General features: G+C 46.0%; 1 protein-coding gene across 1 annotated transcript; it reads right to left on the bottom strand.

The window, feature by feature from the left end:
- LOC135250255 (H(+)/Cl(-) exchange transporter 5) lies at window positions 1-22,378 on the bottom strand. The gene is made up of 13 exons (XM_064326357.1): window positions 22,227-22,378; window positions 18,979-19,131; window positions 10,588-10,745; window positions 10,140-10,239; window positions 9,148-9,335; window positions 8,689-8,811; window positions 8,231-8,437; window positions 7,788-7,868; window positions 6,860-7,402; window positions 6,074-6,260; window positions 5,207-5,605; window positions 4,547-4,763; window positions 1-3,715 (listed from the first exon to the last, which is right to left on the bottom strand). The coding sequence occupies exons 2-13, from the start codon at window positions 19,121-19,123 to the stop codon at window positions 3,625-3,627; spliced, it is 2,439 nt and encodes an 812-aa protein (XP_064182427.1). The 5' UTR covers window positions 19,124-19,131; window positions 22,227-22,378; the 3' UTR covers window positions 1-3,624.
- Window positions 22,379-22,721: the final 343 nt, after the last annotated feature.

Raw genomic sequence — 22,721 nt, 5'->3', positions numbered from 1 at the left:
TAAGTTTCACTTTTTTAATTTATAGTAAATGTGAGTTGATTCTGGGAATAAATTATTTTGATCAGTCTCATTCATGCTTTGTGGTTGCATTCATATGCAATCAGAAAATGATACAAACAATGTCAGATCTCATTTTCTCATATGTACAAGTACAAAATAAATACACATTCCATTGTAAGCCAATGTTATGTTATGGAAATATCTCCAGAAAAAAATTGAAATAAAATAACAGACAGACAAGGACATATTATGTATGGAGCGCTTTTTAGTGTATCACAACTGCTATATGTTTTAACACTTCTCTGCAATACCCAGACAACAGCAATACCCAGAGTTCCGTGCTACTGAGACTGGGGAGTTCAGAGTTCGAGTCCCCTCTGTGACTCCATCATGGCAACAGGGACCAGAGGCAGTGACATTAACTACTGCAATACAGAGCCATGCTACAGAATCTACTGACTAAAAAGATACTCTGCTCCACTTTCTTCACACTGAACACTCAGCCTCCCTACTGCTGATGCAGAAACATTCCAACCAGGTGCAACTGATGAACCTTCACGAAAGGGTCGTGACCAAGTACGACGCAGTACCGTTTAACACTCTATCCCATAACGTAACACAGCAGAAGAGATCGGGAGTGGAGTATCTGGTTAGCCGGCAGAATCTCTGGCCGCACGCCGGCCGTGTCTGAGAAGCCGGCCTGGACGCAGACGGGTGTGCGGCCCCACCGTGGGTGTTTGGTTAACCCCTCTCCTCCCCCGGGGACACTTTCTCATGGTGTGACCAGGGCTTAATGCGCCCTCTCCCTCCTACCACCTCCACCGCTTAAGTCTGCATCAACAGTGCTTTTCTGTCTACATCGCCACAGTCTCTCACTTATTTATTTCTTTTTGTCGTCCTTTGAAAAAAGAGACAGGAAGTCGACTTTCCAAGAGTAGGAGCCGGCCTCGCGGCGAACGGGGCCCGGTGGAGGAAACGGGCTGAAAACATCCTGGCAGCCAGCGGGCCGCTGAAGCCGCCATCAGCCCAAACAATAGGCCCTGGAGCCAGGCCGCCCAGGCTCCTGGGATTAGAGAAAAGGCCTGACGCACAGTCCAGTCGCTGCCCCCCTCAAAACCCCTTAAATGCTTTTTAAAACACAGGGAGGGAGGGAGGGAGGTGGAGGGGCTTACAGCACGGTGGAAGAAATTTAATTTGACGAGACATTATAGTCACGGGGTCTCTCCTGGATTTTTATTTTACTACACTTGCTTTTTCCAAATGGTTTTGTTGAGGTTGCATTACCTCACACCTGGGTTGTCTTGCCCCTGCACCAAAGACAAAGACGAGAAGGGCTGCCTGTAGACATAATTTAAAAGGGGTGGGCTGTGGATCAATGATTATGGGAATCGTGTTGGACAAGGGAAGTGCAGTACATGAAGCGATGTGGCTTCGAAAGTGACAAAACGCATGAAAGTGGAGCTTCGCGGCTGTAACGTTGACCTCCTGTCCACATTCACCTCAGAACATGAACAAGATGTCCGACGCAGGCAGTGACAGTAGCACTCGGGAGCAGAGACGGTGAATACATGGAGGGAAAACTGCGTGACTAAATCCCTTTTTTTCCCCCACCAATCTACAATATCAGAACATGGGATTTGTAATATTCTGCTTGCTCCCAAAGAGGTGATTATTCACAGAATGATTTTGCATACATTTTTTTCTCCTTAAAGACATCTGCTCTCTACACAGTCTCAGACACGAGCTACAACCAGTGCCAAAACTAAAACTCAAGCAGCGGTGACTCAGCTTGAACAATCACCATCTTTGAAGAAACTAACAGATGAGCAACAGCACTGCCTAGTGGCCAGAGAGGAGAACTGCAGCCCAGTGGCCGTGGCTGAAGGCTGGCAGGCATTTGCAGGAAGCGGCAGTTACTGAATGGATCATAAGTGCAAAACTGCAGTGGGAAGTGAAAGTGCTGTCCACAGTAACAATCAAATAGTTTGTGTCCTTCATCATGCCAGAGAAACAGAGCACCACCATCGGTACGCTCGTACACATTTACAGACCGGAGATCAACCTCTGAGTCCGACTGGATTTCTCACCCAGGTGCACGACCAAAGGAAAGCGGACAACCCTGCAGCCTACTAGGACTGGAAATGAGCAGCGCTACTTAAGCTGGAGTCATGCTTTTTCCTTACTGCAGAGTAAAATCAACTGCACTTCCACTTCAGTGTCTGGAATAAGTTCATTAGAGAACAAGCTGAAATAGCAGCCATTATGCAATTACTTTTTTTTTTGCCAGTTTAGCTATGAATCCCACAGAAATATCCCACAAATCTAGCCAATTTAGCTAAATGTGCCACAGCAATATCCCACAATTCAGCTGGAAGTGGGACGTCGCAAATGGAAGAGCACTGTTGAAGTCTCACTGCACAGTACATTTTGTCTACAAACTCTCACCAGGCTTAATGGAATTTCCAGTCGACTACAGCGGGATTCCGAGGTCCCCGCAAATGGAAGTGGGCTGATGCTAACACTGGCTGTGGGACGGAAGCCAGGCTGGTCTCCATGGAGACAGCAGCCAGTGAAATATGGAGTGTCAACAGCTGGATAGATGCATCCCAAATTGAAATGTTTCTTTAACGTGGCAAAATAAATAAAAAAACAAAAAATGAGCAATCCAAAACTTTGGTTTTCATTCATTATAGCTACACGCTGTAAAGTGATTCCTTGTATCGCACATTATTATCAACCCAGATGTTAATCTCATTACAGTGTCACTTGTAACATGAGCATTTCAGAAACTTCATGAAAGAAACAGGCCAAGGCCTCAGAGGTCACGTGATGCCAAAGCTCATGTGGGGTCATTTAAGCCATTTCTCCAAAACGGAGAGTTCTTTAAGACTTGTACCTTAAGATTCAGATTTGTTTTATCTTTACGACCTTTAAATCATGCCTAATTGTTCACCAGTAGATTTCAACCATCCAAAGAGCCAATCTGATCTTGATGGTGTCTTTGCAATGCCTGTCAGCACAGCTTTATAGGGGTCTTCATTAATGTGTAAAAGCGCCGGCTTCGGATGACAATAAAGGGAGGAACTTTGTTAACTAAGGAGAAATGGATGAAACATTAAACAGGACTGTGGAGTTTTTTTGCCTCCAGAATGCAGCATTGAGAATCAGTGGGAGGCCGGGCCGGTTCCCAGCATGCAGCAGAAAGCCGGGGTCGTGATTCCCTGAAGAGTTGGCGCATGTCAAGCAGTAACAGATTTGTCGACGCACACATTAGTATCAAATCACAGCTCTCGTGGTGGTGATATGTATTTTTGCAACAAAAAAAAAGTTCTTTGTTACCCCCTTTCCAGCTTCAGAACCCCCTCACCGTTCCTCCCAGCGAACCAGGGAGGCCCAACGCAAGCTGGCTCCACAGATGGGGGTTCTGGGGGGGTAGACCACTCTCCACCTCCTCCTCAGTAACGCTGCTGTCAGACACCCCTGCTCCTCCCCAAATCTTCGCCCCTCCCAGTAATGAAAATAGTGCAATTCTGTGGGCGGGTCTGAAGGTGAAATAAATATCTAAACGTCCCGGGGGTGGGGGGCAGCTGACAATGGGATGTCCCGAATGGAGGGGGGGGGGAATCAGTTAAAGAGGATGGAATCAGGGTCCCGATTGGCCATCTGAGCCATGTGTTTCAGTATGTCCTTCTTGGTGATGATTCCTAACAAACGCCTGCAAGAAAACAGAAAGAGAATCGGAGAGGGGGAGGTGTCAGCATGATACTGGCAAGAACTCAAACAGTCATCAAATACGGCAACCGTACAACCCAATATGATGCGCTGCTTCAAACCATATGCAGGCACATGTACACGAGACAGCGTCTGGCTCTGATCCAAGGTCAGTGAAGACCACAAGAGTCGCTCTGTCGGCACAGGCAGAACAGACCGAAAACGAACGGTCAGAGAAATACGCGTAAACACGCGTAACTAGACGAACCCAGTGTCTCCCGTTCAATTATCCTCAAAGATCACAAAATGAAAATATAAGAGAAGCCACATTTTGGAAATGGCTTTCATTTTCCACACCACATGTGTTCATGCTTAGCGAGACCATTTTCTTCATAAGAAAAAAACTGAAAATAAAAGATGATTGAAGATGAAAATCAGGTCTGAAAAAATACAAAAAACTTCAGCCACATCCAACAGTACACCTAAATAAACATGAATCTAATCTTGTAAATCATTCACTTACCATGAATAGTCTCATTACAAGGTTATTTTTCTTGTAGTATTTCCATCTAGAATAGTGTGGTTCCCCCCTAGCCCTCTGTACTCCCAGTACTCCTTCTTACTTAACCCATTAAGCCTTATAAGATCACAAACGTGATTAGAATGTTATTAACTGTACATTCTAATGATGATGTAACAATCACCACTGCTAAGTGAAGGCAATGGAGTTCTAGAGCATTCAGAATTTAGGAAAAACATTCCAAAAAAACCTACTCTGAACAGAGAAACACAGACACCCCCCCTCCCACCCTCCCCTGCCCCCGCCCCAGCTCACCCGTTGTGAGTGACCAGGCACTGGCGAAGGCCCAGCTTGCGGAAGATGTCCACCACGATCTCCATGGCGGTGTGGTCGGTGACCGTGAAGGGGCTGAGGTCCATGATGCCCCGCAGTTTGAGGGGGGCGGGGCCTTCGGGCGGCTGAGGGGGCATGTACTCGGTGAAGAAGATGCGGGAGGTGCTGACGATCCCATCCTGACGCATGCGTGCGTTTTCTAAGGGAGGGCGGGGGTTGGGACAACAGACAGGATTATCAGTTACACACTCACCCAAAAAATGCAACAAATGCCCACAAAATATGACTGTTTCAAAGACGCCAACCAACGCACACTCCCCAACACCCCAACATAACCAAACACAACACAACCATCCTAAAAAATGCTATGGAACATTCTTTAACTCATTCACACACAAATATGGATAAACAGAAAACTAACTACCTCACTCAACTCACATTCTCAACTCACTCAGCTGAATCACTTAGCTCATTCACTCAGCTCACTCACTCAGCTGAATCACTCAGCTCACTAACTCAGATGAATCACTCATATCACTGACTCAGCTCACTCACAGTGCTGAATCACTAAGCTCACTAACTCAGATGAATCACTCATATCACTCACTCAGCTGAATTACTCAGCTCACTCCCTCAGCTCACCTATGGAGATGATGAGGTCTCTGCGCAGCACGAAGCCCACCAGGCGCTGGGACTCGTGGGAGACCACCACGGGGAAGCCGCTGTAGGTGGTCTCGGCGATGAGCGTCTCCACGTCCTCCACCGTCAGGCTGTCCTGCGTCAGCACGGAGAGCGGCGGGTCGCTGCGGCGCGGCCGCATCACGTCCATGGCCAGCGTCTTGTGGCTGAACTCCTCCTTGGCCTCCAGGAAGGGGTAGCCGTTGAGCCGGATGTGCGCCTCGTAGATGCCCTCGCGCCCCAGCGCGTCCGCCACCCACTTGCTGGTCATGGCCGCCGCCATCAGCGGCACGATGTACTCCAGCCCGCCCGTCAGCTCGAACATGATGACCACCAGCGACACGGTCATCCGCGTCACCCCGCCTGCAAAACCGCCACGGAAGGTTCAAGAACACAGACTGTGGCGACGGTAACTAATGACGCTGAGGGGAGAGGCTAGAAACGCTACAGCAGAACCATCAGTCATACACGGCTGTACCGCGAGAATAACACAGACACCGTTACACTGGTCTTGAATAGAACTCCATTTTCAGGAATTGGCCAACAGGTAATTCTGAATACTGGGGTGGGGGGGGGGGAGGACTAACTTACACTGTCACAATGTTACCCAAAACTCCTAAAACTCAGCCCTCATGGGTCCCCCAATGCCCAGGACCCCAGCCAGTTGCCTGCCTTGCCCGTTCATAAGATTTATTGCCGTGCCCGCCAAACAATCGATTGAAACCATCCGTTCCTAAAGCAATTAACTGCAAAGCTATAAAGAAATCACGGAAAGAAAGACGATGCTTATTGGCTTAAAGCGTCACCCCGTTGGGGGGGGAGGAGCCTTACCCAGGCAGGCGGCCGCGCCCACCATGGCGTAGAGCCCTGGGGTGATGCAGTCCGCCCCGGGGGAGCACCAGCCCCGGAACACGGCCCAGTCGTGGTGGTGGTACGCCAGCTGCTCCATGCCCACCCCCAGCAGCCTGCCCGCTATCGCCCCCACCGCCATGCTGGGGATGAACAGACCCGACGGGACCTGCGGGAGGGGGAGGAGAAGAACGAGGGATGAGGAGAGAAGCACGACAGAGACGGTGAGAACTGACTGCGTAGTGGAGCAACGCAAAAAGAATATAAAGCATATGTGCATCCTGAGAATGTGGACTGTTCATCGCTCACAATCCTCAAAAGGATCACGACTGACTTGAAAGGCCATTTGAATAACAAAAAAACATCTTTGATCAAAAGGCCTAATTTTGCTTGCCTTCAAGGAAGGCAGCATTAAAAAACAATATTCAGTTAACTGCAATTAATTAGGCACTTCCTGCTCTATGCTCTAGCTTACAGAGATCAAACAATTAGGCATTTCCTGGTTCAGAATAGTTCACTGTAATCAAATGCAGTTCCTGTTCCACAATAGTTTATAGCGATGAACATATGAGGGACTTCCTGGTCCTGACTGGGTATTTTGTTAACCAATTTGATCTCTGGGGCACCACTGTGCTGATATGTCACACAACCATATTTGGAGACCCAGGTTCAAGCACCCTCCCAACCACAGAACTGAACGCTATACCATAACCCCTTATATTGTGCTACCAGTGAGAGCCAGGTGTGTATGAATCAGGGCTGGATTACCTTCATGCCGAAGGTGACCACGGTGATGAGCATTTTGAAGATCAGGGCGAGGGAGAGCTGCCACATGGCGGTATAGACGTTGTGCCCGGCGGGGCGGTCGGGCAGCTCGTTGCTGCTCTTGCTGGCGTTGACGTTGATGTAGTCGCACAGCTTGGACGAGTCCAGCAGGCCGCAGTCGTTGAAGAGCTCCGAGATCAGCTCGCTGCCGCTGGTGCGCGTGTAGTCGTTGGGGAAGGCCAGCACGGCCGTCACCGCGGTTACCACCAGCACCTCCAGCACCGGGTAGTGGCCCAGGCGCGTGGTCTTGCGGCAGCGGCACCAGGCGATGTTGGCGCGGATGAACAGGGCGCCCCAGATGCCCCCGAAGATGCCCAGCAGGATGAAGGGCACCAGCTCCAGCAGGTGCCAGGGGCTGTGGAACTCCACGTAGAACAGCACCAGCCGGCTGTTCCCGAACGGGTTGATGGAGCGCAGCGTGAAAGCCGCCACCAGGGCGGCGAAAAAGGACCGCCACAGCGTCTTCAGCGGAAAGTAATAACTCACCTGCCATAAGGAAGAACGAGTCTCAGATTTAACCTTACGCAATCTGATTGGACAGAGCAATAATTCATTTCATAGAACACTGGTGGGCCAAAATTCTTTACAGAGGACTTTAAAGTACTTTAAAGACATTTAAAAGAATGAAAAGTGAAATATGATTCTAAAATATGTCCACAGAGCAAAAGGCAGAGGTGCAGATAGAACTGATAATTTTCAAGAGGCACAGTGAATCAGAAAGCAATAATTTAAAAACAATAAAACGGAGGAAGAGAACCAACTAAACCCAACAAGGGTAAAGGGTTATACACAGTTAAAAGCAATACAAGATGATATATTTTCAAAGGCTTGTAAAAGGGGACACAGGCAGGCTCCAGCTGCTAACACTCACCTCCTCCAGACTGAAGAGCACCCCTCCAATGGGAGCTCCGAAAGCCACGGACACGCCCACTGCGGCCGCAGCAGAGAGGACCTGAGAGAGACACGCCCACCGGGTCAGCGGACCGAGACCAGACCACACCCACGTTCTATACAGACGCGCACGCACGGTGCTCCATCCATGCACACACGGTAAAGGGTGCTCCATCCATGCACACACAGTAAAGGGTGCTCCATCCATGCACACACAGTAAAGGGTGCTCCATCAATGCACACACAGTAAAGGGTGCTTCATCAATGGCTCCTTTAAAATCTGCCACATAGCAAACCCGCACATGCGGTATGCCACAGTCTGTGCAGGGCAAATCACCATGTCTGGCAATAATGGTACGGTGTTTATATAAGTATACAAGTCTGCTGAATATGCGAACACTTGTATTTCCATTGCAGACTGACCTCTCTGCGCTTGGCCTCGTTCTTGCGGTATTTGGTGAAGAGGTGGCAGAGGATGTTGCCGCAGCAACAGGCCACGTGCACCAGCGGGCCCTCCTTGCCCAGGCTCAGTCCGGACGACACGGCCAGCACCAGGGTGATGGTCTTTATCACCAGGGTCCACTTGCCCAGGTAGCCGCGGATGATGAACCCGCTCAGGATGGTTTTAATCTGGGGGGGGTGAGCAGGCAAACACCAGTAAACTTCACGTTCATACTAAGGCACTGTAAAGCTTTAAAACCCCCTTAATAAGCACTGACATTCAGCTGTTTCCTGTGGAGCTCGTTTTTGTCCACAGTTTTAGAGTGGATCAGCAGTCAATAGTTATTCAATTTACAGGCTGGGAGTGCTGGGGATCCACACTTTAAGGCTTGGGTTAGGCTAGGGTTAGGTTAGACTGGGGTTAGACACGCAGGTCCTACCTCAGGGATACCAGAGCCACACGCATAGGGAGCGAAAGACCTGACCAGGGACACCGCCAGGAAGGAGAAGAGCAGTGCCCAGCAAACGTACATCAAGTAATTCACGATGTATGCAAACGCCCCCTGCAGGACACAAACAGAATCGTAAAAATCACACCATTATATAAAAACTTTTTTTTTAACAGTAATTTTTCCCTTTTATTTTGGGTCTGTAGCTTTAATTTAAAAAATAAACATATAATCATTGCTAAAGCACTCAAACTGTAACTGCAGTAACTCACCAGAAGAGGGCCTTCTACGCCCTTTAAAATTTCCACCGCCACTTTAAAGCGGAATACGATAAAGTCAAGCTACGTCACATTTTCAAGCAACGGGGGCTGAGGTCGAATTTAATAGACATGAGCAGCAATAAACAAGCAATGAAGTGGAGTGATGAACTGCTGAGATCGACGGATTCACCTCCGTGGTTCCGATGATGAGCTCCGCCCAGCTCTTCCACTGCGGGCACTTGTCGCGCTCCTGGAAGGTGGTCTCGTTGGAGTTCCAGCAGCAGTGCTCGTGGTTGAACCAGAAGCCGTTCAGACACACGCCCTCCTTCAGGTCCGTCATCCAGTGGGCCGAGATGTCGATGCCTCCGGCCAGGGCCCCTGTGCGACAGTACCATCACAGATAATGTCAGACGCCCGTGACGATGCTTAAAGTCCAGACACACTGATTTATCTGGACAAGGTGTTTATCAATTTAATAGGGAAACCCTGGGCTCTATGAAAAATTTGAATATGTTCAGTGTAGGGGGAAAAAAGGAAAAAATCAGACAGCGAACTGCATAAATTTAATTTGGGAAAATGAAAGATCTACAAGCCTAACCCGTAATAATTAGGGGTCTCCAACTACAGTCCAGGAGAGCCGCAGGGTCAAATGGCTATCTTTGTTACCCAGAACTTTATTGATCAGTTGATTACACTGATAAATTGCCTCTGTTGGCTCCTTCGGGTCTGCATTGGTTGCTTATTTTAAGGAAAAAACTAAAACCAGCAGACCACATGGCTCTCCAGGACCAGGGCTGGCCACCTCTGGTAATGATGGTTGAAACCCACAAACACACTCATTTCTGACCAATATGTGGACCAATTTAAAGCCACACCCTTGGCCTCTCTGACAAATCAAAAAATGTATGCGAAAAAGACCAAGCGGGTTACACAGATAATTTGGGGACATTCCGTTTTTTGTCGGTGTAAATGATTCATCCCACAATTAGATCACTCTTCCATTGGGAATTTATGTAATCAAATCCAAGTGAATTTGGATGACTATCACATTGTATCAGTGTAGTGATCGAGTGACTTGTATGTATGAAAAAGTACATTATGTACAATTGAGTTCCTCCCTCCCCTCCCCAGACGGCCCTGTAATGAGTGACAGCGGCAGGGGGTGGGGCCTTCCCTACTGACCAGCCATAAGGCCAATGAGGAGCATGAGAAGCCAGCCGGAGAAGGCATCGCTGACACTGTGGAGCAGAGCCCACGTCGACTCTTTGCTTTTACTGGCAATCTGCACACAAACACAGACGAGACGGCGATGAGACGGTGACCAGACGGCGATGAGACAGAGATGAGACAGGCTGAGAGCAGAGCATTCTGAAAACAAGGAGAACGACATCCGCACGGTGTGCGTAATACCATATCTCGCTGGTTGACGAAAATACTAAGAGACAGATCATTTTACTCAGAAAAGACAAGTGAGGAACAATAAAAAAAACAACTAAAGATGTGTACTGAGCTGACATGACCAGCACATCTGTGAAACACGTTTATAAACCGTGGCCTTTGAGGCAATAAGCGACAGACAGGAGGGGACGGAGGCGACGCCCGTGTCCGGTAACCGTGGCGACCGGCGCACCTCTCTGTGGCGGTCGCGGTCCTTGGACTTCTCGCGGACCCAGTCGATGGTGTTGAAGTCCTCATACGTGCCCACTCCTGGGGCCGCCTCCTCCAGCAGGTCCATTAGCCTGGTCCCTCCGTTCAGCATGTCCCCCCCGCTGCCATGGGTACCGTAGCCTGTGATTGGGGAGGGGGGGGGAGAACACAAGGATTAAGTCACACACATGCATACATGCATAAACGCATGAACAAACACTAACGTACGCACGATAGCCTAATGCTAAACAAGCCAAGACCGACTGGACTGCCAGTTCTTGTTGTGAAGCACTTACGTTCTATATGTCTGAAAAACACTACTTTTCTGAATGCTTAGTCATTTATTCACAATAAAAAGAATGCAAGAATATCAAAACAAGATGTGCTGCATGATCCCTATAAAATATCGCCAAAACTCAAACAATGACGTTTATTCTGCAAATGCAAACCAAAAAGAGCGCGCACAGTAATCTGGGTAGGCTTGAACACAATACCGCTTCAAGAGCCAAAACGAAACAACTAAAGCATTCCTGACGTGTTAAATAACATTACACAAACACAATGCTGGGGAACCGGACCTAATAACAGCCTCAGAGACTAAACATCAACCCAAACAGGAAATGGCAGGAATATTGCAGGAGGGGACTTTGATCATGTTGCTGATACCGCAGCTTATTTCTGGTCTTTGCACCACAAACAATTCAGGAGATGCGAGACATTCCGCAGAAAAATAAACAGACACCCCCACACTGAACCTTTCCAAGAACCCTCCATGTGTAGACATCATAAAATCTTTTTATGCGCTGCTGCCAACACTTTAATAGAATGGGCAAAACCAAAGCCCGGAGTGTCCGCATCAGCCGAGAGAGGACCAGCACCAATCACACGACACCTTATTCAAGGCAGTCCACCGAGATGTAAACCACCTCCGCCTGCATCAATCAATGCCACGAAAGTTGGAAAAACAAATGCATTTGTATATGAGTGTATGAGGTAATAATAACCAAAGCCTCTTGAATCAAAGACTCGGTCAAGAAACAACAAAGTAAAACCAGCTCATGAGAGATAGTAACTCAGGCGAGTGAGCCCCTGAAGCCCCACCCACTTCAGCCCAGCTGGGGGGAGCCGCATGCTGAGATCGCATTCCTGCAGGAAACCGCAGGGCTGCACACGCACACGGTTGGCCTAAATACGCGCCTACGCAGCGCACAGCGGGGGCGCACCACGAGGGCCCAGATGCTGTGGGATTTTGTGCCAAAGTCTGCTCTTAATTATTTCATTAGCCCATTCACTTATCCAAGCTGAAAATGTCTGATACGGTCATGGGCACAGCAGACAGCACACGCGTCCTTGGTGACCCTATTTTACTGCGGTATATCGACATGTAGTATGAAAACCTGATAAGCGCGCAGCATGCCTTAGACGGTTGCTAACGAGCAGAGGGAACAATTCAAGCAAACTTCTATGCAAAATGAGATCTCGCACTGTACTGTTTTTAACAAGAATTTGACACACCCCCACATTAAATTTCAGTGACCTCAATCTCATTTCATAGCAGTGCTTAACTGGAGCAGGAGTATAAAAAATAAAAAGACAGGCTGGAATTTCCCTCGATGCATGTGTCTGTGTGCTTTATATTGTTTCCTTGTTAATAAATGGGGAATCTGAATCAGGAAGTGTGCAACCTTAATTTAGGTTTCCGGTTGGTCAAGGAAAATGCAAGTGTTTAAATCACCAAAATCTGACCTGTCACTGGGGGAAAGAAAGACACTTTGTCAGAAATGAAAGCAGGTACAGAAAATTCCAGGTATGAGTCAGGCAGGTCAGACTGGTTTTACTGAGGAGAAGTAGGGCTGCTATGCCAATCAAATTAAAACAAGAGACAAGACAACACAAACCCTGCAAGCAACACAAGCCCCTTTGTATGGTGCCTGCTGCCAATAAAATTCAAAGAGTATTTGCGACATTAGAGCATTTACATTTGGAACGTGACATTTGCTAAAGCCAAGCTTTAACAAACACATTAAATCACAGTACTTTAAATCAGCCATTTTATGTCAGATGTTAAATGCTGACATATTAACAGATTACCAGGCAGTGAGCTGTTGTGATAAGGAAGCAGTGGCTTGCGCAATGCAACTGGGAGCTCGGGCTGGGTTATACACGCCCACGCGCTGTTCTTATGAAAAACGCAAAGCCTGCTGGAGGAACTCAGGTGGCCGACAGTGTGCCTCGTGACCCTCGCTCTCCGGTGCGCGTTTTAAAGGGAGCTGCATGCACCGCGGAGCTTTATGGCCAAATGGCGTGAGGTGAGGCGAGGTGATAAAAACTCACTGGGGCCTGAGGCTGCCGGACGGAAGCCCGGCCCTTTGCCCTCACCAAAACTCCTGCCAACGTACGGGTAAAAAGCACAGATTCTATAGACACGCCAGATACTCAGCTCCTGCGTTCTATCCAGGCTTCTTTCCTCAACTACAGGAGGTTTCCAGTTTGTAACAGGGGTTTGGGCTGCTATATTACAGAGTGTCTATTTATACAGTACTGTACTTGCTCATGCCCCTTAATGGTTTCTGACGCATTAAATAGGAATTTCAATTATAAGGACAGGGAGGAAAGATTTTGGTGGGTCAATATTCTCGGATTGCCAAGCAGCATTCTTAGGAAGCTCATTTTTCTTAGGAAATTAACAAGTCACTTTTTGAACCCAGAGGTGACTTTCAACTGAGAAGGTATTATTACCAGTATTTTCATTTCAGAACGCCTCCTCTTCTTAACTGCTTTGTTATCCAGAGAAATATTATGTGTGCTCTCCAAAATGATTTTACCATTTAATGTTTACAGTTGTTGACCTTGATGTTTTATTGCTGATCATCCTGTTTCATTGCTGATCATCTTCTTTTATTGTTGATCTTATTGCTATAAAGATATTTTGCTATCCGTATCTTTTCTTAAATCTGACAAACAAATCTGTTTATGCATTCCATCAGTTTATTTGTCTGTCTATCTGATAGCCAGGCCGGGGCTGGGAAACAGGGCCGTGGTGTACCCCTGAGTCATGCTTACTGTAACCCAATATCCCAGCTGCCCCGGCGAAGCCCTTTAACACAAAGGGCAGCACGCCAGCCAAGTGAGCGAGACGACACGGATACAGGCAAACACAAAATGTGCGATACAGAGAGATACAGAGAGCTCCTATTTCACCGCTGTAGCGTTCGTCGGGACACGGCGAAGCCTGTTCGTTTTTAAAAGCTTCGTATTACTGCACGGACACGAGAAAAACAAACAGAGAAAGCCGAGCCACCGACGCCAGAGCTGGGAGTGAGTCTGAGTGATTTCTGAATGTAGCTTCCCCACTGCAGTCCCCTGCTGCTGAGAGAGAGAGATAGAGGTAGAGCGAGAGAGAGAGAAAGGGAGAGAGCGTGAGAGTGAGAGAGTGAGAGAGAGAGGCAAAGGTAGAGAGAGATGGAGATAGAGAGGCAGAGAGAGAAAGAGATGGAGATAGAGAGGCAGAGACAGAGAGAGGGGCAGAGAGAGACAGAGAGAGGGGCAGAGAGAGAGAGGAGGGGGGCAGAGAGAGAGAAACAGAGAGACAGAGAGCCAGAGACAGAGAGATGGGTAGATCACATACAAAAACACAATTCTCAGACCTCAAAGGTTCTGTTGTCTTCCTACTTCCCTCCAAAACCAGGGTTTCGGCATGTTGTTGGTTTTGACAATGGTGAGCCGCACCTCGTACCTGGAAGGTGAAGTTCTCAGTTCCATCTGGGAAATGTGCTCAGGAGAGGGAGGGAGAGCCTGAGAAAGTACCGACTGAGCCGGACTTGGTCATGCGACCCCCACGCTGACCTCTGACCCTATGTTTGACGACATTCCCTGCTTCCGTGGCGGGGGACCGCTTACGCCAGAGACGGGATGACCTCCGTGAGCCTTAGGTTCCCAGGACTACATTTATAACGAGGCACAAGCGCTGTTGAGGCTGAGGGCACAGCCAAGGTTGAAGAGCAACAGGAGAGGAGGGGGCAACCATGCGAAATGACGCTGGCGTGGAGAAATGACGTCTACATGAACGAACCCCATACACCAAAGCCAAGTAGAGCAATACAACGATAAAGGGACTGGACTGGAAACTCAGAGGTACAGGTTCAACTCCTATGAGGTATACTAGCGTTGTACCCTTGGACATGGTAGTTAGCAACAACTGTATTTCACGGTATGTAGAAATGTAAGCTGCACAGTCTTTTAGAATAATGGCGTACACCACACATGCTAAAACCCTCAAAAATCTGAAAGAATTTGGCAGGTGTTAAGATTCCCCAGTGCTAATGCAAGAAAGATTAACAGTTACATTAACTTGGATAGCCTGAAAACTGAATGATTCCATCGCCACTAGACACAAAAGTAAATGACTGTGTTAACAAAAACGCATAGTCTAAATGCTCTAAAGTTTGAGGAAGCTGAACTCCAAGACAACAAAGGTTCTGCCCCCTCATCAGGTAAAACCGGCACTGAAAACCATGCTGAGGCAGGCGAAAGGGGCGGGGTTCCAAAAAAACAAACACAGCGTTGTCATTGCTGTGGTTCTCACTCCTCACATCCCTTTCCTTCACCCACCCCCAGTTTCCGGTGGCTTCTTCCCCTTCGTCTCGGCCAGCTCCCAAACCAAGCTTCCGTGGTCTGTGCTCAGAGACGTCAGTCCTATCGGGGGCGGACGTGCAGTTGTAGCCGCAGGGCTCTACACTAACATTTCTTCCAAGGAGCAGACGTGCTCCAGATTAGAAAAAAAACCAGGAGCACACTAATGTGTCCCAATTACTCGATGTGCTCTCAAATTATTTTTGTAGTTAGTACACATCAAGTCTCAGGAGCAAATCCTCCTAAAATGTGAGCACTGTAGAGTCCTGAGTTGCAGGTGATCCCCTGCCATGCACTGAGGAGGAACAGAGAAAGGAAAGAACTGAAGGGGAAGAACTGCATTCCAACTAATGACAGTTACCTCCTTCAGATAGGTACCCTCCACCCTTACACTCAGAGCATCTCATATAGGCAGGAAACTTCAGGGTTTTTCATCATCTCATCAACAGGACCTTACACAGTATGCAGGCTGGTTAATTTAACCCCAACACAATTTGCCCCATGGGCACTTTTATGTCCCACACACAGAACTGTCCAGACTATGCTGGTGTCACAAACAGCCCCTCTGGAGGCTTCGATCAGGATGACCTGCCCCAGGTCAGAGGGATCCAATCGCTCAAGCACACGGGACTCAAATTTACAATTACAATTTTAACATTTGCCAGATGGCTTTACTTGAGGCGATTAAAAAAATGTACTCTTAACATGGTAAACTGAAAGGACTGTTTTTCTCTCTCAAAAGGGGCAGCATGCAATTTACAGCATGGCTGTTCACCCATCCATCTCAGATTGCCCCAGATTTTTTACTGTATGTAGAGGCCTATGAATTTCACAGGGACAGAGCACAATATATCATATTTAATATGGATGCTGGAGCGTTCATCCTGCATACTGTACAACAACTTGGTCAGAGATTTTTCAGAACTGTCCCTGGGCAGTTCTGAAAAATGGCCTTGTCTTCCACAGGAATTAAGCTAGCCCTACTTCTAATGGTCTACACCAGAGATGGCCAACCATGTTCCTGGATCACCACTAGGATGTCATTATTCAGTACTTGTTAGAATATTTAAGCAGTTTCTTACACAGGCAAATTCCCTCAGCTGGTTTCTTATATCTAACCATATTGTTGGTTGCCGGTTGAAAGCAAATACCAGCCACCCTGTGGCTCTCTGGGACCAGGATCAACCATTGCCAGTGATGGTTGAAAAACACAAACAGTGATTTCTCTGACCAAAACGTTTATCAGTTTAGTACTGAACACCCTGGTATTTCTTTAGGACAAATCAGATGCAAAAAGAAATCACATCAAAGTAATATTTAAAAAAATTAAACTTCAAATAAAAACTGGTGGCTGGTTTTCAGGGATCAAGATAATAGAACACAGCAGACCTTGCGGCTCTCCAGTAGCTGAGCTCGCCACCCCTGCAGGGGATCTTCCCATCTCCCCCCCCCCCCCACACACACACACACACCGCCACCCCCCACCTGCGCGCCGCACGGCTGGTCAATCTCCTACCCTTCTTTCCTTGCTCTCGCGGCCTCTTGTCTTCATTACAGTGCAGCTCGTGCCGACTGCATCAGAATGCTAATGAAGCCCAACTCTCTGCAGTCCAGTGGTGCACACAAACACACGTGGTGCAGCTTGCTCACCGCTCCTGACGCACCCTAACACACCGCCCCCCCCCCCACACCAGGACTCCACTGAAAACATGAGGCCCCATTAAACCTTAACCGGAGGCCACTGCAGAGAGGTTGCCATTTGACCCACAACAGCTGAGTTCCTTGGGTGTTCTTTTCAGTATGTAAGCAACCAAACAGCTTGTGCTTATCTTGCTTTAATCAGCGACCCTGGAGAGTTTGCAAAAGAGCAGTTATCAGTCTGAATGGGCTTTTCCGCTGTGCCATGAGAATTTTTCTGGCTCCCCTCAAAAAGGCCAGACAGGAATATAAAACCTAGGGTCGGACACTGAGTAAATAAGAATCAGAGGAACCAAAAAATAAAATGCAAAAACTTTGAAGGAACTGCATAACACCTCCATGCAGAAAAGAGCCAGGAGGGGAAACATACACTCTATACAGAACACAAGCCTGAGCCACCTCCTGTAGTCAAATCAGCATCTGTAAATTACCAAGCAGGAGGAAAGTCAATTAGCAAATGTTTTAGTCTAAACTGGCCCGTGGTCACAGTTTAGTGATGACCAGTTTCAGGAGCCATTCACACGAATGACAGCTCATCCTTGAGATAAACCAGAAACATGGATCACATTCAGGCGCAATTAATTCAGGTCTGCCTGACAGCACCATACCTTTCACCAGCTTAAGACAAGAGTCTTGACAAGGTCAAGTGTTAACAGTAATGCTAGACCAAAATCCTTTTCGCATCATCTTGTCATTATGTATTCTCACATTCCTACGTTGTGGCCCTCCGATGGATGACTATTGCCAAGAGTGTTTCCTGCATGTCATGGACATATCTGTTAAAACCCAGGACACCAAAATCAATCATGTGACAGGAATTCTATTCTTTTCCAATATAAGTAACTTACCTTTTTGTGTAAACACAGTGATTCGATTAACTCACTACTTTGCCTTATCAACAGACACACTGTACAAGAAAAGCTGACACACACAAATAGGCACACGCACACACACATACATACATACAAAGTAGGTGACTATGATATCAGTGTTTTGTCTCACGAACAGTACATGGTGTGTCCACCACCAGACATTTAAATGAGAAACTTAGACAAGCATCATGGAATATCTAAACCCAAACAATTTTTTTTTTTAAGTGCAGCAGTCTTGCACTGAACTTCCTTAATGCTATTTAGCCACAGAGTCAAAGGAACGTACAGCTCTTGAGCGATTCAGTCAAGCCAAATCATCACATGATGGGGCTGGGCTCAGCAAGATGCAACACTACAAGCTAACTTTTAATATAATTAAAGCTCTTAAGCTAACTTGAACACTGGGCTTTTCGTATCATGAAGCTGACTCACTTTAAATCAGGGTATACCGCCATGGTAAACTTATGCTCCACGGCTAGCCTGGTCATGCTCAAGCTATCAGACTGAAACATATGAATGCACCGCCCCTTGACAAATCTTCTCTTTGGAAAAAGGTGTCTCAATTTCTCTCGGATCCCGTAGAACTCCTGTAGAGCTTGGGGGTGTTTTTGCAGGGTGGAGATTATTTAGAGGCCAAATTAATCGGCCGGGTTTCCCCGTGGATACTCGGTACAAAAGATCTGTGGTACAGGCACAAATGATGAAAACACTGTACTTAAAGAAGAGGTTTAGCACTCTTTAAAGAAAACTTTTCTCTGTGGCCTTTCTTCTGCTGTCACTTCACAGACCCATTTTTGTTGGTAAAAATTTACACTATTAGCAATTCTTTGCCAACGCTTGTCCCTGGCTTTGTTTGTGGCAATGGTGTTACTTTATGGTTTAACCATTATGAGTGTTTTACGTTCTTCGCATCCGTCCAATATATCCTTCCATATCGGTCTTTCTTCCGCAGGTGAGAAATACGCTGGCGGTCCATGCTGTGCTGCTCTAGGCTCATAAGGGAATGTGCACAGAGCTTGATTAAAAAAGCCCATGTTCACTTAGCAAGCTGATAACCACATCTGTGATACCGGTAAAGCCTGATTGTGGTTGTTAGGTTACAACTACTATGCACTCTAATGAACTTAATCGGCTAAAATCATTCCTTGACCCCGCACGATATCTACTCATACCTGAGGTATAGTCCCGGTCCAGGGGCGGTACGTCATCGGTGCTGGAGAAATCGAGAGTGGCGCCTGCTATCTCCACCATGTCCTCGTCGCTGGTGCCACTCTGCAGGCTGTTGAAGCTCTCGTTGCAGTACCCTGAATTGTCCATCCTGACCCCTGGAAGCGCAAGGAATTAAATATTTAGCTTTTGTGACCATTCTAACAGCGTATATCGATAACGTCATAACCACAGAAAGTAATAGCGAATCTAACTGAAGATATTACAATTGTAATTGTACACCACAGAAGGACAATTTGAAAGTAAAAATATGGCAGCTTATGAGTTAGGGTGATAAGCTAAATTACTTAAAAAATGTGCTAATGACACAATTGAATATGACAGCAACAATGGCGCTTAGATGACGGCTTGTATTCAATCAAACATTTGTCCTTAATTTGGATATTAACAAGAAGTGTTAAATGCCAGTGCTTTACTTTTTCTTCACAAACTAGGTTTGGCAAATTAGTTGGAATGATTGCTGAATTTTCAAACTGTGGGGAAAAATGTCATTGCTTTTAATTGCTATTAAACGAATGCTGAATGAATTTAGGCCTACGACAGCATATACAGTACCCTCCAAAAGTATGGTAAAGGAAGAGAGAAATTTGTTATTTTTCCTATATGTCTACCTAAGGCATTTAGATTTGAAATCAAGTGATGAATGAGACGAAAGTACAAACAGTATGCTTTCATTTCACGGTACTGTATTCACATGCTTATGTTTTACCATTTTACAGAAACAGCTGATATTGTGTTGAGTCCCCCCATTTTCAGATGTGCAAGAGTTAACAGATTAAAAGTAAATGAAAGCAATAAAGTCTAATATTTGGTTTCATAGCTCTTAAATGCAATAACTGCATGATGTCAAAGACCCATTGACATCACCAATGTATGGCATGTCCTTTGGAAATGCTTTTCCAGGCCTTCACTGCAGCTGCTTTCAGATGATCTTTGTTTCAGGGGGCTTCTGTCTTCAGTCTCCTCTTCAGCAAGTGGAATGCATGCTTGATTGGATTTAAATCAGGTGTCCGACTTGGCCAGTGCAGAAATTTCCACTTTTCCCACCAAAGAATGATTTTGGTTGCACAGGCAATGAGTTTGAGGTCATTACCTTGCTGCAGGATGAAGTGCCGGCTGATGAGGTTGGAGGGATTTCTTTGTATACAGCCAGACAAAATCAGTCTGTACACTTTCTAATAAATCCTACTGCTGCCATCCTCAGTTACATAATCAATAAAGACAAGCGAACCTGATCCACAAGTAGCCATGCATGCCCAAGCCATGACACTACCTCCTGCATAGTTCACAGATGAAGGGGGGATGATTTGCATCATCAGTCTTCTTTTTTCCACAATTCTGGTTTTCCATCATTTTGGTAAAGGTTTATTTTGGTCTTGTCTGTCCATAAAACTGAACCAGATCTCTTCTGGTTTGTCTCTTTCTAATTTTTGGTGAATTTTAATCTGGCCTCCTAATTCTTGCTGCTGATTAGAGGTTTGCATCTTGCAGTGTACCCACTGTAATTCTGTTCTTGAAGCCTCTCTGTATGGTGGCTTGAGATATTTTCACCCCTGCCCTCTGAAGACTGCTGGTGTCACTGACCAGTGTTTTAGGGTTTTTCTTGACAGCTCTTAGGATTTACAGATGTCTCCTTCGGCTGACCTGTATGGTGTTTACTTCTGAGTCCACCAGGTTTCTTTCTTTCTTTTTTAAAACTCTCCAAACTGCTGTACTTGATATTCTCTGCTATTCTTCTTAATTAATCCTTCAGTCCTCTCAGTTTACAGTTGAGTTGTCAGCCATAATTTGTTCTGATTTTCATGCTGATGTATACCAAATACAATCTCCACAGATGAAAACAAAGACTAGAATCAAGATAAGACTAGACACTCAGTGCATTTATGTGAACAATCCACACAAATGGAAACTCTTGAGCAACAGTTAAAAACCTCTTAGTCATCCGTTAACTCACTTTTGCACAGCTGCAAATGGGGGCTTCAACAGAAAACCAGTTGTTTCTGAAAAATTCTAAAACCTATAGGCTATGCATGCAAATGCCATGAAATAAAAGCTGATTGCCTGTACTTTTGCCTCATCATATTCATCATCGAAAATCCAAATGCCTTAATATAGAAAAAATATCTAACTTCACTCTACCGTCCCCATATTTAGGGTGGCATTGTAAAACCATCAGGCAGTACTCTTCAAGACAAGCAGCAGAGCGAGTGACAGTGACACACGAGGCAATGTCCGTCCCGTAATCGTTTGTGTGAGCTCGGACAAACTGCTGCATAAAGCTTGATAGCCACCAACGAGCGGTGAGCATTCATTACAACTTGTCACACACCACGGCAGTTGAAGTAGTCTAGATATGCTACCATTTCCGATAAGAACAGACTGCCAGTGCGACCTACTGACCGACATTGGCAAATTTCACAAACCACACGAGCTAACTATAGCTACCACAAAACCACCACAATGGACCTCATACTCGTCCGTTGTAATTTCTAAAACAGTTCAAGTAGCGAACACAGCGGCGGAAATGTCTTTATTAGATTGTGAGAAGCTACCGAAGTAATACAAAGTGTGAATGCGCCGACTCCCAACACAGTGACATTAATTAGCTAGACAGCTACATGACCATGATAGCTAACGTTAGCTCTGTCAAATTTAAAATTCTATTCTAGTTACACATTACCGCTAACTGTATCTAACCCAGAATCGACTAAAAACAAATACGACGAAACTGACTTATCTCATCATTGCTAATGAAGCTATCGTTATCGTAACGTTAAGTAGTGTAACATCAATTTGTGGTAAATTGTTTAGGTTAGGAACCTACCACCCATTTGAAAACGAATTTTATAAAACAGAGCCAAGTTAGTGCCAACTTACTATAAATAGAATTTCCATCTAACGTTGGCTAAACTATTTGACAAATCCCAAATTATTCACAGATCATGCAGGTAGCGGGACATTTACACATTACTAGCTAGCTAACTAGCTAAAGCTACGCCGACACGGCTAGATTCAGAGAATATCTTAAGGGAACTGCTGTCCTTACGTTTTTATTATTGCTTGCTAGCTATCTTAAATGTTCTGAACCAAATTAAGGATGGCTAGCCTAGTTTTACAGAAACGTTACTATTTGAAAACTAATATTTTTGCTAGGTGGATAAAATGTGAAATATGAGAAAGCATGCAAATCTACCTTTTGCCAGCCAGCGCTAACGAGAAGAGTTTGAAGTGACGATGGAAACGGTAGCTAAGCCAGCTAGCTCAATCGCTAGCTAGCGATGTCTTGTGACACGGCTTTTGAAATTCTGTTGGCCAGCTTGTAAGCAGCAGCAGCAAGCCCCAATGAAACTCTCACTTCCGGTAAAGTTTCTCAACCGAGTTTCAAAATAAAAGACAACGAAAATGTTTTAAAAACACAATTTTCACGTCATTACTGTGCACCTAGCCTCGCGAGCCAGCCTCTTTTTTCACTTCGTTGTGCACCCCAATGGAATATAAGATAAGCACCATTATTTTTGTATTGTTTTATTATTTATTGTATTATAATTTTTTAAAATATCACTTCAATGGTAAATTATATTAAAATGCTATGTATGACTATGTTATTATTATTTTAAATATTATAATTTATATGGTGAATTATTTCTCAAAACCATAGATTTTGTTAATGCAATGGGGTATGAAGTTT

The sequence above is a fragment of the Anguilla rostrata genome, chromosome 3 (genome assembly GCF_018555375.3).
Source record: "Anguilla rostrata isolate EN2019 chromosome 3, ASM1855537v3, whole genome shotgun sequence".
Classification (NCBI taxonomy): Eukaryota; Metazoa; Chordata; class Actinopteri; order Anguilliformes; family Anguillidae; genus Anguilla; species Anguilla rostrata.
Note: the sequence above shows the minus strand (reverse complement) of the source record. Positions and strands in the feature narration are given on the sequence as shown.